The sequence below is a fragment of the Desmodus rotundus genome, chromosome 11, assembly GCF_022682495.2.
Source record: "Desmodus rotundus isolate HL8 chromosome 11, HLdesRot8A.1, whole genome shotgun sequence".
NCBI lineage: Eukaryota > Metazoa > Chordata > Mammalia > Chiroptera > Phyllostomidae > Desmodus > Desmodus rotundus.
The window spans coordinates 49,118,537-49,135,452 of record NC_071397.1 but is presented as its reverse complement, the minus strand read 5'-3'; the positions used below and the strand labels follow the sequence as shown (position 1 = coordinate 49,135,452).

Below are 16,916 nucleotides of genomic sequence, written 5' to 3'. Positions count from 1 at the left end.
ATGTTACTTCTTTGGTTTCCTGGTTTAATGGAAAGGTATTTGTATTCACATCACTCAGTATTAGTCATTCAATAGATGAAAGGAATATTTTCAACTTTAAAGGCTAGCTTGGTGTCCTTCTAAGAAGTGGGGATGAGACCCTGGGGAAAGTGTTGAAATCCAAGTGAATTAGTTTTAACTATTAGAAGTGGTTTAATATTTGTGATTTTATGATTCTGAGATTAATAGTTTTCTAGACTACATGTGGGGATTTATGTTTTTAATTCTAATGTTTTACCTTACAATTTTTACTCTTAAAGCATCTGTTAGTATAAATACTGATTGATCTCTGTAACAAGTGTACTCTAGTTTTTTTTGGGGGGTCTCTTTTCAAGGTTAATCTATTAAGCCATTTAAATTTTATTTGCATCATTTAAAAGACCCTTAGGATGTTTTTAGATATACTTTCTAAAATATTTAATTGGCATAATGGCTAGGAACAAGTAACGTTTAAGGGGGAAAAAAACTCTACAGAACCAAAGAGAGGTTAAAGGCAAAGGAGATAGCATTTCTCTCTCTCTTTTTTCTTTTTCTTTTGTAATTGTATTAGGCAAATAAAAACTGTAGGAGCCGACTTACCATAAAGTAAAATTTAAAAATCTGGGGTTGTCATTTCTGGAAAGCCTTTACTAAAAATACCAGAAATAACCCAATTTACCTTATATTTCCAGATAGGAAGACAGGAAAAAATTTGGAATCTTAGGTGAGAACAAACTTTGTGCCTGTCATAAATAAAAATAAATTATGAGTGACAAATATTCTTTTAAAAGGAATAATAGAGGACAAGAAGAAAATAAAGCTCATCTTAAATATGTGATAACGTTACTCTGTGTGACCTTTGAAATTGATGATTTGGCAATTAATGTTTTAAAGTTCTTATTATATTAACTCACCTCCTGAATTGCAGAGTCCAAAACTGCCTAACGGTAAACGAATTTCCCTCTTTACACAGTCGTCCCCGACATTTGAGTTGGCTGAATTCAACTGGAGATGTTGGTTATACTTTTTATTCTCAGTTTCCCTTTCAGAGGAATACTTATTTAATACTAATGGGAAAGAAGTCGATATTTGTGAAAGACGTTTACTTTATGAGCTTAATTCATAGTAGCATTCTTTAAAATTAAATGTAATGTATGCAGCAAAATGGGTCACGATCAAAGTGGGGAAATCCAAGGGAAAACCTCAGAAAATGATACGGAATCATCTGAAGGTTGTCTGAATGTTTTATTGCAACCAACAAACTATTGTGAAAAGATTGGGCGGGGTAAGGAGGACCCATAAAACAAAAGACTTCCTTTCTCTACTCCCTTTTCCTCTGTTTCTTTTGCCAGAGATTGTTGCAAACTCTTGGAAACACTGTTTGAACATAATACATGTCGTTACTTTTATTCTTCTACGGACTGTGCTGGGTGGAGCCTAGATTTGACTGCTGTTGGAGTAACAAAAAAAGAAGTAGAAACTCTGCAAGAAAGGAAAAGAACAGTTTCCAACCCGCGGAGACTGTAACAACAAAAAAAGTAAAAGACACTTTACTTAAAGGCACAGCTCATTTCACTGTCCCGGCTCCGTGCTTGGTAGCTGAGAGAACGCTTGCATAGCCTCTGTTTCTACAAGACGTAGAGGAGTAAAGCTATATGGGGAACTGTAAATTGGGAGTGTTATTCTCGGCTTGATTCTGCTCCACGAAAGCTTGCCATTGCCACAAACCAGAGTGCCCACAGCAGCACGCACCTCAGCTGCCATCCACGTCATCCCTCTCTGAGCATCCAGCGCGATCAGGGAACCAAGAAGCTGGAGGGAATCCAGGACCCGCAACTTGACTCCGCTCACCGCGGATTGGCCGGCTCCCCGAACCCCGCCCCCGCGGCCGGGGCGGCCGCTTCACGGGGACCCGCCCCTCGGCCCTGGGAATCGCTGCCTGGCAAGCCCGCTGCGCCTGCCACTCAGTCCGAGTGGCGGAGGCTCTCCACTCGGAGTCCCGCCCTCACCCCCCCAATTGATATTATTCGAGTGTGGAGCAAGCGGCGGGTCTGCAGTCGGAGACTTGCAGGCAGTGAACACAGTGTGAAAGAACTGGAGGGGAGGGGGGTGAAATTTTAAAAAGCTAAACGTGGAGCCGCCGCCCGGAGATCGAGAAGGGGAATCGATGCGAGGACAGCAATAAAAAGGAACCCACTTTGGATCAAACAGCATTTAAAAAGCTACGACTCAACTGAGACCTAAAATAAAACCTGCTCATGCACCATGGTCTTTCAAACTCGGCACCCTTCATGGATTATTTTATGCTACATCTGGTTTTTCCGTTTTGCACACACCGGGGAGGCGCAGGCTGCAAAGGAAGGTAAGGTGATGGAAAAGCAAAGTTTGTTCTGACTTATTTATTTAGCTGTCTACCTGCAGGAGCGGTCTGGTCCGCGGGGCTGCGGGCCGCGCCTCCGGCGTAGGGCGACCCTCCCCGCTGGCTCCCCGCCCCCTCGCCGCTCCGGCTGCCCGGGGCGGGCGGGCGGCTAGTGGGGCTGCTTCCACTGCCGCCCGCAGCCCCCCGCCCGGGGCTGATGGCCCGACAGGAGCAGGGTTTTTGGCGCGGGCAGTCTGGAGGGCGTGAGCAGCTACAGAAGGCGGTGGGGTGGGGTGGGGTGGCGGGGTACCGCCGGCGTGATCGTCGTCCGAAACCCGGGGCAAGTCGGATGTCTTCCCCTTTCTCGACCTCTCTCCCTCCTCCTCCTCTCTGTGTTTGCTTCCCGAGGGTTAAGCTGCGGCCGGAGTTAGTCGGAAACTGGGGAGTGCAGCCTCTAGTGTCCCGGCCAGCCCGCCAGCGAGTGGCTGAAGTGCGCAGCCTTCCACGAGGGGCCGTGACTTGTGTGAGCTCCGAACGCTCGGGTTACTAATGAAGTGCTCACTGCACCGGAGGAGGAGCCGCGGGCCTACGGCTGGCGCTCGGCCGCCGGCGCGGAACAATAACGCCGCGGAGGTGAATCCGGCCAGGGACGCGCGCCCCACGGTCGGGAAGCCTCTACTTAGCGCGCGTGGCGCGCAGGTCCGTACAGCCCGGGGTAGGGGCAACCTAGAGGGCTCTGCCGGGCCGGGGAGGCAGGGGCCGTGCTGGGGCTGTGACCCTGATAACGTGAGGCTGCCTAGGCGATTGCGAGTCCCCAAACGTCTGCCCCAAGTCCAGCAGTTCAGTCCGAGGGGTCAAACCGTGGGACAGACCTGGACCCTGCGGGCTAGCTGTGGATGAAGAAGGCAGGTTCCACTTGGGTAACCAGATACGCTGTTATGTGTATGGTTGTTTTTTTTTTTTTTTTTTTTTTTCCCTCCTCCTTTGAACCACTGACAGAAGGTAAAATACCTTTCGGTGCCTGTAGTTGGAGCTGGGGAAAAAGAAACCCTGTCAATGGAAATGTCTTGCTCCGAGCAGTTGCAATTTATTCCCCACCCCACCTCGTGTCTTCTAGGCTTGTAAGGCTGAGGTTGACTTTCCGATATTTAAAAGCAGAACGCTGATCATTACTTGTTCCTGAACTATGGAGGATGGAGGAAACTGATATCAGAGTTAGGTCACGGTGGTAATGGGGGCGGGAGCTGCATATCGGCCTTCGCTTCATTTATCCCTTAAAACTTAGTGATTTAGTGCCGGGTTCCCCACCTCCCAAGTTCTCTTCCTACACCTCTCTTCGTTCACACAAACCACCCCAACCCGAAGTCTTGTCCTACTTCGTGGTCCAGCCTGACCTTCTGACCCCAGTTCCACATCTGCAACCAGTGTTGACGCAGAATCCATTCAGAGAAAACCGTGACTCCGAAATGTCGGTTACGCGTTTGCAGCCTAACCGATGTCTGCTACACCCCAAACACACACCCAAACGTGCCGAACCCCACATTTCTCCTCGCGTGCGATTAGGAACATTCAGTCCCGGAATCTCCTCCCGATTCCTCCGGAGGAGCGGGAGTTGCGGAAAGTTTGCGTCGCTGCGGCGGCGGAGCCAGGCGCGCGCGCTCGGGCTGACCCGGGCGGGAGTCTGAGCTATAAATAACCGCATCACTAGGGGGAGAGGTTCCCGCAGCCAGCTGGCTCGCTCGCCGCCTTCTTCTGGGTGCCGCAGACGCGGGGAGGATTCTGATTCCAGGAGGCTGAGTTCGGTAAACGCTGAAGTGAGATATTTAAAATGGGGGCGGGGAGGCGAATGCGCCCGGCTGCTCCGGGGCGACTCTCCCAACGCGCAGCGGCGATCTGGGGCTGCGGTTCTGGGAGACAGCGAGCTCCGAGGCCGCGCCGGGGCAACGACCTGCGGGCGCCGGGAATGCGGGAGCGGGGCCCGGCTCCGGGCTGGACGGGTCGGTTGAAGGAAGGTGAGGGACCTCCGCACCTTCCTCCACTTTCCCCGCGAACTCTGACTCCGGGCGGTCAGTTCCCGCTCCTGCGAGCCAGGGTCTAAATGAGAGCTTGCAGGCGAAAGTGCAGCCGCTGTTTTCCTCCTCTTCGTAGAAGCTGCCGTCGCCGCTCCCTCGGAGGAGACGCTTCCCGCAAGCCTCTCTCCTCCTCCTGTCTCTTTCTGCAGCGAGGGCGCCACCGGTTCCCTGGAGTGCTCAGGTCTGGCCGAGCCGTGCTGGAGGCTCGGAGCCGCGGGCACGCCCGTCTGGCAGCCCCCGCCCCGCCCCCCGGCGGCCCCGCCCCGGCCGCAGCGGCCCTCGGCCTCCCGGGCTGCCCGCGCGGCCCCGCGCCCACCTCGCGCCCCTGGCCCTCACCCGGCTCGGCCCTGTGGCGGGGCGCGGAGTCGCCAAGCCCGGGCCGGGCTCGGCGGGTCCGGGTGGGACGCCCGGCCGCCCCTCCGCGGGCGCGATGCGGGGGTGGCGCCGCGCGCTCTGGACAGGGGGGCGGAAGCGCTCACTTGGGGGTGTATCCTGGGAGCAGACGGCGGGGAGCGAGGGGGACTGATCGCTTTAGAGCTGCTTCTGCTCGAAGGTTCAGGGGGTGGTTTCTGGTGTGTTTTTATTTGTTTATTTCTCAGCGCTTGCCATCTTCACCCCGCCGCGGTCTCTGCGCCCACCCCAGGCGGTGCTGAGGGGTAACGGAATGGCAATGAACCGTCCGCGGTGCTTATTTCATCCTCAGAAACGACCCAAGAAGGTCACCTGTGTTTGAAACCAACTTGCCTCTTGTCATGCCAGTACAAAAGACAAGGAAATAGTAAAATAGGGTAAATCATCTCAGAAGAAGAGCATCTGGCATCCACATTGTTCTCTGTGCTTCCTCTCTATTGTTGAGGACAAAAACAATATAAACCTTGAAAAATCCTTAAGGCCCTGGCTGGGTAGCTCAGTTGGTTAGAGCGTTGTCCCCATAAGCGCCAAGGTTGCAGGTTCCATCCCTGCGAGGACGCGTGCAGAAGCAAACAACGAATACACCAAAAAGTGGAACAAACTGATTTCTCCTCCCTTCTTCGCTCTCTCAAATCAATAAATTAAAAAAGTTATTTCATATAAATTCACTAGCCCAATGATGTATTGACGTTCCAAGTGTGAAATACAACTTGTTCTTTAAAAGCGTGCGGTTTTTTACCTCCTCATTGGGAAGAGAGTCAAGTGTGTGTGTTCTCATGGCCCTCCACTACAGTCCTAAGTGCAAACCACTTTTTCGAAAAGCATCCATCTACCTATATCCATACCTTTTTAAGTTACAGAGAATAACCCTTGACTAGCGCGAGGTCTAAGCATAACAAATTTTCATTTCCTTTAAAATACACGTTTTTTCCTCTAGATATTATTCAAAAGTTCACATAAGCATGTATTTTATTAAAGTTCGAGTTTTAAAATTTTATTGAGGTTGATGTTAATCATATTTACATACTCGAAAATACATTCACTGTTATTTCTGGACAACCTGATACATTTCTACATGCTGTAGAGTCAAAAATATTTTAAAGAAAAAGACTCAGGTAAAGAGAACAATGAATTCTTTAGGAGGGTAATTGTCTTACAAAGCAATAAAATATATCAAGTTGGAAGTATGTTTTATGGCATTTGAATATGTTCTATTAATACTATCAGGAGCATTCGTTACATTTATATAAATTTACATACATTGTACTGTGATTTTTGATACATCAAAGCAGAATACAACTGGTTTAAAAAGGCAAGTCAGAAACATAGTCGAGTCAGAGTTTATTTATAACAGTTTGAGAATTAGTTAATACTTTGAAACCTTTGGAAATTAAGAAAGCAGAAATATTGAAAACAAATGTCTGACTAATTCAGAAATATTCTTTGCAAATAAGAGTTTATTTTTCTCAGGATAGCATTGCTTAATAAGGTTTTTAACCACATTCATTTTGGATTCACAGAAGACACTGTGTGTGAAAAGTTTCAAAAAAATAAACTCCAATTCTCAAAAGATGCTGGGAAATACTTATGGTAGAATATTATAAATTAATGGCTATCTTAAGAGTACTGTAGAGTTATACTTTATTATGTTTTCATTATCTTCTGACAAAATTTACAGGGCTCAGTGGTTTACAAAGCCTTTATAATATACAATCACTGTAGAAACAATTCATCACATAGCAATTTTCACCCTCACTTTCATGTTACTTTTGAGTTTTTAAATTTAGTTTAATATTTTATTTAAAAATACCAAATATAAGGTGGTATTTCAATATATTTTCTCCCAAAGTGGAGTAATATACTTGTTTCAGGTAGGTATTCATTTCACCATTCATTTATAAAAAGAATTGTATATATCTTAAGTGATAAAGTGATAAAATATAAAATTAGATTCCCTTTAATAACTTTACAAATGTGTTTAAAATGTTCATGTGACATTTGGAAATAAAACTTTTTTTCAGTACTGCTGCTGGATTCTAAAGCACAGCAAACAGAGCTGGAATGGATTTCCTATCCACCAAATGGGGTAAGTGCTTCTTATAAAATATCACACTTTACATTTTAAAGTAGAACACAAAAACCTTTCCCTCTTTCCACAGTGGAGTTACTCATATTCTTCATATTTGAAGAGTTTTATTATCATTCCAAATATTGTGCTCAGTATCCTGTTGTGTTTGTCATGAGACATTGAGTTCATTAAGTAGAGAAGGGGGTATACTTAGTGCTTGGGGACATGGATTTAAAGAACTCTGTAACCATAATATTATGAGTTCTTATTGTGAGCGGAGTCATTCCTCAGGCTCCAGGCTGTAAATTCTAACTAATTACAGGGAACAATCCTTTCACAGACTCCCTTAAACCTCTCTAGTTGCTTTATACTTCTTTAGTATAATAACCAGGTAGGTTGTGTGCATTCTTTAAAACAGAATGTAATCATTTTTTCTCTTTTAAAAACAGTTTTAGTATCATTCAAAATATACTTGAAAAGGTAGCTAAAATATAATTGGCTCAATATTTTAGCATATAATTTGCTATCAAATATTATTTGGATTCTCCAAATGTATGTCATGTCCTATCTGCTGTTATTAATCAGCAGTGATGGTAGAACACACACACGTTACAGTAAATATAAATATATTACAGTAAGTATGAATAACAGCATTCAAATAAAAATCTGTGAAATATAAGTAATCCCCCCACACCAGTGTTTTACCATATGTTTCATACATCAGGGAAGATATATTACTTAAATTTAGTTCAATGGCTTTATCCTCAGGTCTTTTAATTGTGAAAGAAGGTACATACTTCATTCCCTCTTATGGAAGAGGGCTCTGAAAAGGAAAATGTACTCCACTGTTACTTGAGTTAATCATTAGCACAGTAAGAAATCTGAATCAAAGTGCATGAAGTGTAAGTGAGATATAAAAAGTGTAACAAATTTTTCAAAGAGAAGAATGAAAGTCCAAAGGGATTGTTAAGTATAAGAATATCATAAAGTCAATGTCATGAAGTGGAAGTCACTTAAGAATTCAAAATGTGAGTTATGAAAATCTGTTTAAAATATTCAGATTTTTATTTTGGTTAATATTTGAGAGATTGCTTAAGATCATATTGTAGTTTCCTGTGTTGGTCAGAATAAGTTAGGGAAAGTAACAAATGTTTTACAGGCTAAGTGTAAAAAATACGCAAAGTCTGAGGTAGGCATCAATACTTTTTTTGCGAATGGAAGTTTTTCATGAATGAAATAATGTAGTTATAGGAAGACATTTACAATAAGAAATGAAACACCTTTTTTGCCAATGACAGATGTAGCCTATTTTCTACCATCCATCAATTAAAACAAATAGAGGTAGAGGTTGGTTTTATCTCTAAGGAGAAGTAAACTGATATATGATTATAATACTTCATCCATGTAATCCACAAAATGATAAATTATGACTGTCTGTGTTACCTGAGACTCAAATGGGCAGTTTGTCAGTCCAAAGTATCTGAATTAGAGTTAACCCTACATTTCTGAAGGAATCAACAGATAATATTAGAAAATGATGATTCCTGTTGTTTCCCATATATGAAATGGATTGGCTAATGTAATTAAATATCTAACTGGAAGTAAATTGTTATTAAGATACAAATTTCCCAAAACTATTTTTAAAAGTGAATTGTAAAAGCATAGTATCAGAATTGACACTTTTCCCCCAATGGTGTCATTTGTAGAAATCACTGCAGCCTCTCGGAAAGTGAGCTAATAAAACAAGAATTGTGTTAAATGCATTTATGTAGTCTATTTGTTATCTATACATAGTTGTTTTGATATTTGCCCCTCAGGAATAAATTTTTAAATAAAAATTAAAGTTAACTGGGATCCATATCTTAGTAAAATTGATTTTTTATAGATAGGACAAAGTAATGTAATTGTTTTTAAAGTTAGAAAACAGGAATTCTTGAGATATAATCCTTTATATTAATTGGCCTTGGTTTCCTCCAACTGGAAACTTATTAAAAAGAGCACATTTATCTTTGGAGCTTTTGATTTTTTTTTTGGAGATGCCATTACCAGTTTTACTTCTTTTACTAATTTCAATCTTATTAAGTGACTAACATCTACCTCTTTAAATGGAGGAATTTGGGTTTATTGGGGTAAGTGCCATTCAAACAGATTCTAAGCAGCTAATGGAAACAAAGGGACTATGTGCATCCATTAACTAGTCACAAACTCAAGTTGTGTTGAGTAAAACTGCACATAATGATGGGTTCTTCGCTGTAGTTGAGGACCTTGGATAGTGTGTATAATAAAATTGTAGTAATTCGGTAGCATCATACAAGAATTTTCTTAATTATAATGTATTAGTGTTTCGTTAGTTGGCTAAGAAACAGTTTTAAAATAGGTATTGATACTTTATAGAGCATTTAAATACATTGATTCTCGGGCAAGTTTTATATATACAAATCATTAGCACATGATTATTAGTTTATTTTCCCATCTGCTTTACTTGAAATAATAGTTTAAACATTGCATGCTATGTGACTTTGGACTTTGATAATATATTTTTATATTGGCATTTCATATTGGAGAAATGAGTAAAAGTAGATGACGATTTCACTAAGAAGGCAACATAACTATAAAGTGGGTAATTTTGTAACAATGGTAAAAAAAGACATAAACAACTTATTTTAGGCTTTTTGAGCTATTTTAGATGAAATGACTTTAATTGCTAATAGCAATATAGGTAATATTATAGATGATATAATAATCTTTAAATTGTTGCCAGGACTTCTAAACTTATTTTCCTTTTTTTGTGCATATATGTAATATGAGTTTGCTATTGCATGCATTGTATCAGCATAAGAATAGGCATTTTGAAACATTCGATATTTTTCCTGTCAGAAAGCTTATTACTGAAATATGATTCAGGATGCTGATTTGCCGCATATATTTGATTTTCTATTGAAAGCAGTTTATTTAAAAAGATGAATCATACTTTCATACAAATACTTTTTTATAGTTATGTGGATTTATGTACAATATTATTGATAACACTGCAATAAATAAATAGCTCTGTAAAATGTTACTCTCTTATGTCTCATTTTGAAAAGATTGTAAAAGAGTTTGCATTATGAATATCAACATAGAGTGGAACGCTTTTACATTACAGAGTACTCTTGGCATTTTCTTCCCTATGTTTTTAGGTACTTTCTAAGTTTAAATATAACATTTACACTTAAAATGTCAACTGAGTTATAAGAATTCTGCCATGTATCCATATGTATATGCATTTAACTATAATATAAGTAATTATGTTGAGCACTTTAGTCCATAAATATTACAATCCCAATGGAGACTACAGATGTAAACAAACATGTAAAAAGAAACACTAATATAATACACTAGCAAAAGATATATTAAACAAAGTTAAATATTTACTATATGCAGAAACAGGCAAGCCCCCTGAATGATGCTCCACCACAAGTTCTAAGCTGAGGTGAGAATGCGGTGTTCTCAGGTTGCCGTGTTTGTCAGGACAGGGACCCACCTGTTTCAAAGATGTGCATTTGTGCTATGAAAGATTCCTCATGCGCTCTCGAAGTCTAAGTGCTATTTTTTGCTGAATGACTGATGAACTTTGTTTACTTTTACAGTGGGAAGAAATTAGTGGTCTGGATGAGAACTACACCCCCATACGAACATACCAGGTATGCCAGGTCATGGAGCCCAACCAAAACAACTGGCTGCGGACTAACTGGATTTCGAAAGGCAACGCACAAAGGATTTTTGTAGAATTGAAATTCACCCTGAGGGATTGTAACAGTCTTCCTGGAGTACTGGGAACTTGCAAGGAAACCTTTAATTTGTACTATTATGAAACAGACTACGACACTGGCAGGAATATAAGAGAAAACCTCTATGTAAAAATAGACACCATTGCTGCAGATGAAAGTTTTACTCAAGGTGACCTTGGTGAAAGAAAGATGAAGCTTAACACTGAGGTGAGAGAGATTGGACCTTTGTCCAAAAAGGGATTCTATCTTGCCTTTCAGGATGTAGGGGCTTGCATAGCTTTGGTTTCTGTCAAAGTGTACTACAAGAAGTGCTGGTCCATTATTGAGAACTTAGCTATCTTTCCAGATACAGTGACTGGTTCAGAATTTTCCTCTTTAGTCGAGGTTCGAGGGACATGTGTCAGCAGTGCAGAGGAAGAGGCGGAAAACTCCCCCAGGATGCACTGCAGTGCAGAAGGAGAATGGTTAGTGCCCATTGGAAAATGTATCTGCAAAGCAGGCTACCAGCAAAAAGGGGACACTTGTGAACGTAAGTAATATGTGCTATTAAAATTCTACTTTGCACTTTTTTTCTATTTCAGTATCAAGGTCTTTAAGTAGTAATAATTATTTGAATGTGTGAGTCTTCTCTGTACCATCAGCCTGATTCAGTAGATCTTAAGTAAACTCTCCATTAAACTTATCAATGATTCCCCACTGTGATATCTGCATTAAGGCTATGTAATAAAGATGAGCGATAATGGTATTTGTTACTAAAATCAAATTAGCCTTCTGCTTGACATAGCAGTCAACAGTTGCGCATTGAGCTATGAGATTTAAGAGAGGAAAGCGAAGTGACATTAATCAGGATTTGATGATATGTGACTCCTGTTTTGAAACCCAAATCATCTGGACTTGTGAGTAGCACAAAAAAGTAGGTTCAGGGGCTTGCTAACAAGAGTTCTGCTGACAGGGCAAGTACAAATACATTTGCAAGCTTTCAGAAACATTTTTTATAAGTACCAAAATTTTGATACAAACTCATCACACTTCACTTAATTAATCTCTGAGGTTACTTCTGCCGAAGCCATATTTCTTTTCTGGACTAAATAATAAAACGAGTGTTTTCCTGATGAGTTTATACGATAGCAGAGCACATTTTTGTTGAAGTGGACCAGAGTAAAGTTTTAGTTATCCTAATACCTCAGCTGGACATTTTCGATTTGTTTTGAAACAGTAATAGCCTATGAATTAGTAAATCTTATTTTTTTCTAAAACTGGATTTTTCTACTACTTAACATTATGTGGTCATAATAATTGATCAGGTTTTTTTATTTAAAACTATGTCACATATACCTATCTTGAAAATTTTCTTTAGATTATATCACTTCTCTCTTAACTTGTAACTTATAAAACATGATACATTTCAAAAAATAACTTTCATATATTCTTTTAATCCTTGCCAGCAGCATCGTTTTAATATTTGCAAATGTTAGTTAATTTAGAGGGACTGGAACTAACAGTAATCACTGTAATTAAATCTAGGGGGTAACGGTGTGTGCAGATACTCTTCCATGTGCTTCACTTTACTGGTGTATTTAATAGGGAGATGTCACCATCATCTCTATGTTACAGAATGAAAAATCACGGCTGCCAAGGGTATTCGGCTTGCTTGTCATTACTTTAGTAAGTAATGCTCGTTTTAGCTTAGATTCAAACTCAGAGCATTCTGGTTCCAGAGCCTGGACTTATAACAATATTGCTCCATATTCCATCACAAAGCAAGGAGAACCCTAGCAAATATTATTCTGTTTCACTGCTGAACTTAAATGCCTTGCTAATAGTAATTTGGTATATAAATCATATTAGTTCCCCCTAAATTCTCTTTCTAGTAGAATACTTAAAGAAATAATAGTAAAAAATATTTAGGTCTATGATGTCCAATATGGTAGCCAGTACCTCTTTAGGTTCTGAAAAGTGTCTATTCAGAGTCAAGATGTGCTGTAAGAATAAATTACACTCTGGATCTCAAAGGCTTAGTACACAAAACATAAAAGAATGTTTTTAAAAATACATCATTAGTATTTTTTAAAGATAAATTGGGTTGAATAAAATATAATGTTAAAATTAATTTCAACTGTTTCTCTTTACTCTTCCAATGTGGCTCCTAGAAGTTCTAAATTTTCATATGTGGCTTACATTATATTTCTACTGGATGTAGATGGAGTAACTTAGCAAACATAGTTTTCTGTCCTGATTGAAGAGTTAAATGCTTCATGTGGATGGTCACTAGCCTATTAAATACTTGTAACTCAGCACTCAATTATCATTCTCTCCACAGCTGACATTGTGACGTGAGCTGTGTGCAAAATAAATGGAGATGTTACAGGTGCAGGTCCCATAGGAAAGTTTAGCAGCATTCTTTTATGCTCCCTGAGGGAGTTAAACCTGTCTACCCACTGTCCTCTCCCCCTTGCTGTCCCTGGCATATTTCTTACAGAGTAAAATATCCTGCAGGCTCCATGTGTGTGGAAATCAAAACCTGAAGATTTATCACTATTAGTAGGCAGAATGCTATTGTACTGGGTAAGTATAGAAATATTCTTAGTTAACTCATCAGTTTAATGAAAGGCAAGGTTCTCATTGACTAGAGGCTTACAACAGTTACTTGAAAATGATGGCGGATTCAACAATAACTCTTGTAAGAACATTTTAAGAACATACTATGATATTTTAGCTATAAAGGCAGTCAGCAGTCGGGGTTACTAATACGAAGATTTTGACATGTGAAAATGGAATGTGAAAGTTTAATGCAATTAAAAATGGGAAACAGAAATAAAGCAGGAATACATATAAAAGTGCACAATAACTTTTGTCTACTGAAAGATTAGGAAATAGTACTAAAGGTCTTGCACTTTTAATGTTTAAAGATTTTAAAGAAAATTATAGTATTTTTGTTTCATTTTATGTAATTTAACTCATATGGTTTCTACATTCACTTGTTAAGAAAAATAAACAGAAACTTTTTTAGTACTATACTTCTAAGTATAGAATTTAGTAAGAAAAGCAATCTTTAGCTGCAGTAGAGATATATTTACTGTTAAGAACAGTCTTCCAAATGATCAAAATCATCTTATTAAATGTGTTATTATCAATGTTCACATTCATTTATTTTGATTCCAAGAATTGGGACCTCATTTGAATACCAAAGTTATTGTCACCTGCAAAATACACTAAGGTACTTAAAAGTAAAATAAAATTACTTCATTGTCATCTACATTAATTATGTGTTAGAATAGGTGGAATTAGATATTAATAGTAAGATTTCATTAAAGAAAATGTGATTAAGGGAGTAAAGATGCCTTCTTATCATTCAACTGAAAGAGGATGTCTGCATTTTATAAGTCAAGTAAATTGTTTATCAGATAACTTTCTTACTTTTTAACCTTGGTGATTTGACAAGAGAATTAAATACCTTATACTTAACTAGTACACTGTATTCATTTGCAAAATCACTTCCCTCCTTGGCATAATTTCTTGGCATCATTTTGAGAGTACTTGCCCCTGGACTTAATCCAGGCCTGCCTTTATAGTATTTCTCCTGTTTCCCTTCGGTGATCCTGTTAAGAGTTTGAAAACAAATTCTAGTTCCATATTGAGGAAAACTTAAGTGTTTGGGAGAGGATGCTAGTGAATCCCTAGCCAAATGAGGGCGGTTAGCCACTTCAAGGCAAATTTATCTGGACACTTTCTAGAGTGCCAGCCCATTGTGATGTTCTTAGCATGGAATTTGAAATATTAAGAACTATAAAAACTGATCAGAATTTTGATCAGTTGATGTAAATTTTTTCTTTGTTATTTTGTAAAAAACTCAAATTTGAAAACTAAATATTTCTCAAGGCTAATATATGGTGAATTTCTGTCTGATTCCTTAATATAGTATTTTTATGAAGACATCTTTTTATAGTCATTTAAAAATATATAATTCCAGGTAGTTAACATGTTTTTATTTTATTTTTTTAGACTAATTTTATTTTTATTTTTTCCACATTTTTTATTGTTGTTCAAGTACAGTCAAAAATCCTTTTTAAAAATTACCATGGAAGTTGTCACTTTTATGAACTAGCCAATATATTTTCTTAGATAAAAAGCTCAGTCATTCAAACAATTGAGAGCAGATTATACAGAGGTGTGCAAAAGTAGGTTTACAGTTATTTGCATGGAAAATAAAACGTTAATTAATAAATAATACTGCAAGAATAAACTGTTTTGCATATGCACAACTGCAACCTACCCCTGTATTTTACATATATAAATATTATCAGAAGGCTAATAAAGTTATATTTTGAAATTTTTGGAAATTTTGTATAATTTTATTTCATTTAAAAATTAGAATATTATTTGTCAAAGTGTGGAGCTTCGTAGTGTAACTTGGACTTATACAGTTAATTTGCATTTTATACTGAACAATTATGTTCATTTTCTTGTTTAATCTGTAGCACATATGACAAGTGAAAAGTATTGTTTTCTTTTTCTCTTTTGAGATCTGAGAAACTGAAACTCAGGGATATTAATAAAGAACAAAATTTGTTGAGAACCTATGATCCTGTTTATTATTTCCCCATCACACCCCACTGTTTCCTAAAATTTGTCCTGTACTTCAAGTAATGGATTTTAGTTACAGAAGAATTGATGAAACTTTATCCAAAGTAGGGTGATGATATGCCTAATTTGCCTGGGATAATTTTTTTACTTATCAACATTGCTTCTGCTTGCTTTCAGAAGTGTTCTGATTCAGATGATAAAATACGTAGTCACTCTAATTGTAAAACATCTAAAGCTGTAATGCATTTTACATGTGTATATATTAGAACATAGAGAAGTAATCTGCTTCTATTATTTATGTTGCTTAATTTTAAGTTTCTGAATTAAAACAAAGATTTAGGTTTTTTTATGATTTCATGTAAGGGGCATTCAAATAATCATACATTTCTCATTTTTATTATAAGAATTTTTTCTCATAGTTGTTTCTTAATATTTTCTATTAAATTAATAGGTCTGTCATTTTAATAATATATAATTTATGGACATGTCACAAACATACACAATTCAATAAATTAAAACATTTTTTCAATTTGATAGCATTAGTATTTAAATTTCTGCTTGATTGGATTTTTGAAAACTATGTGTTTTTTCACAGAATAGTAGTATGTGACCTGTACCATCACTTTTCATTATAGCAAGTGAGTCTTTATAATGTATAGTATTTATAATCAAATATATACAGAAATGTAAGATGCACTACTAAACTAATAGCTCTGATGTTGGAGTCACAGATTTTTAAAATTATGGTTCCATGATATACCGTGTATAAACTAGGACAATCTCTCTAAGCCTTAATTTCCTTAAGTGTAAACTGGGGCTAATAAAAATAGTATGACCCTGATAGGATTCTTATCAGAATTGAATGAAATAATGCATGTTAAAACCCTAAGAATGGTATCTGGGACATAGCAAATATGCAATGAACACTTGCTATTATCTTTTTATTAATAACATAGGGAGTTTGTGAAGTAAAGAATTTTTATGAAAATGAGTGAATAAACATAGATCTTACGGGCCACACATAGTTCTATATCCTTTAAGCCAATATTCTCGTCTTTGATTTACCTAAAAAGATAGTTCTGTAAGAGAAAACAACCTTTTACATAACTCTACCTCAACATTTTATGTAGTTTGAAATATTGGAAATAACTTACATGTCCAAATTTAAGTGCATCCATCACCTTGATTGAACTTTAAATATCAACAATGTGTTAACAAGAATTTTAAACTGTGCCATTAAAAACTTGAATGAAAAATAAAGAATAACATTTTGTATACACTGATATTTAGTACTAGGCAAAATTCACATAGGGAAAAGAATAGACAGGGACATAAATATCACATTAAATGTCAGACTGGTGCAGTTGTGGGTGATCTTTTGTTCTCTATATTTTTATTTATTTTTTAAATTCTCACCCAAGGATATGTTTATTGATTTAAAGAGAGAGAAAAGGGGAGGAGAGGGAGGGATAGGGAGAGAGAAAGAAAATATCAATTTGAGAGAGAAACATCCATTGGTTACCTCCCATATGCACCCCGACTATAGGTTGAACCCGAAACCTAGGTATGTGCTCTGACCAAGGACTGAACTCACAACCTTTTGGTACATGGGATGATGCTCCTGCCACCCAGCC

The 16,916-nt window shown here is 38.4% G+C and overlaps 1 protein-coding gene across 9 annotated transcripts in view; it reads left to right on the top strand.

Moving 5' to 3' along the window:
- The first annotated feature begins 2,010 nt into the window (after positions 1-2,010).
- EPHA7 (EPH receptor A7) overlaps positions 2,011-16,916 on the top strand; it is a 169,010-nt gene continuing 154,104 nt past the window's right edge. For 3 of the 9 annotated variants that reach the window (XM_045188597.3, XM_024551728.4, XM_045188601.3), the window contains exons 1-3: positions 2,013-2,380; positions 6,882-6,946; positions 10,558-11,227. In XM_045188597.3, coding sequence (XP_045044532.1) covers positions 2,284-2,380; positions 6,882-6,946; positions 10,558-11,227 — 832 coding nt within the window. In that variant the 5' untranslated portion in view covers positions 2,013-2,283. Of the gene's footprint in view, positions 2,381-4,096; positions 4,180-6,881; positions 6,947-10,557; positions 11,228-13,177; positions 15,028-16,916 lie in introns of those variants that run through there. The other 6 variants (XM_045188598.3, XM_045188600.3, XM_045188603.3 and 3 more) reach the window with 5 other exon arrangements.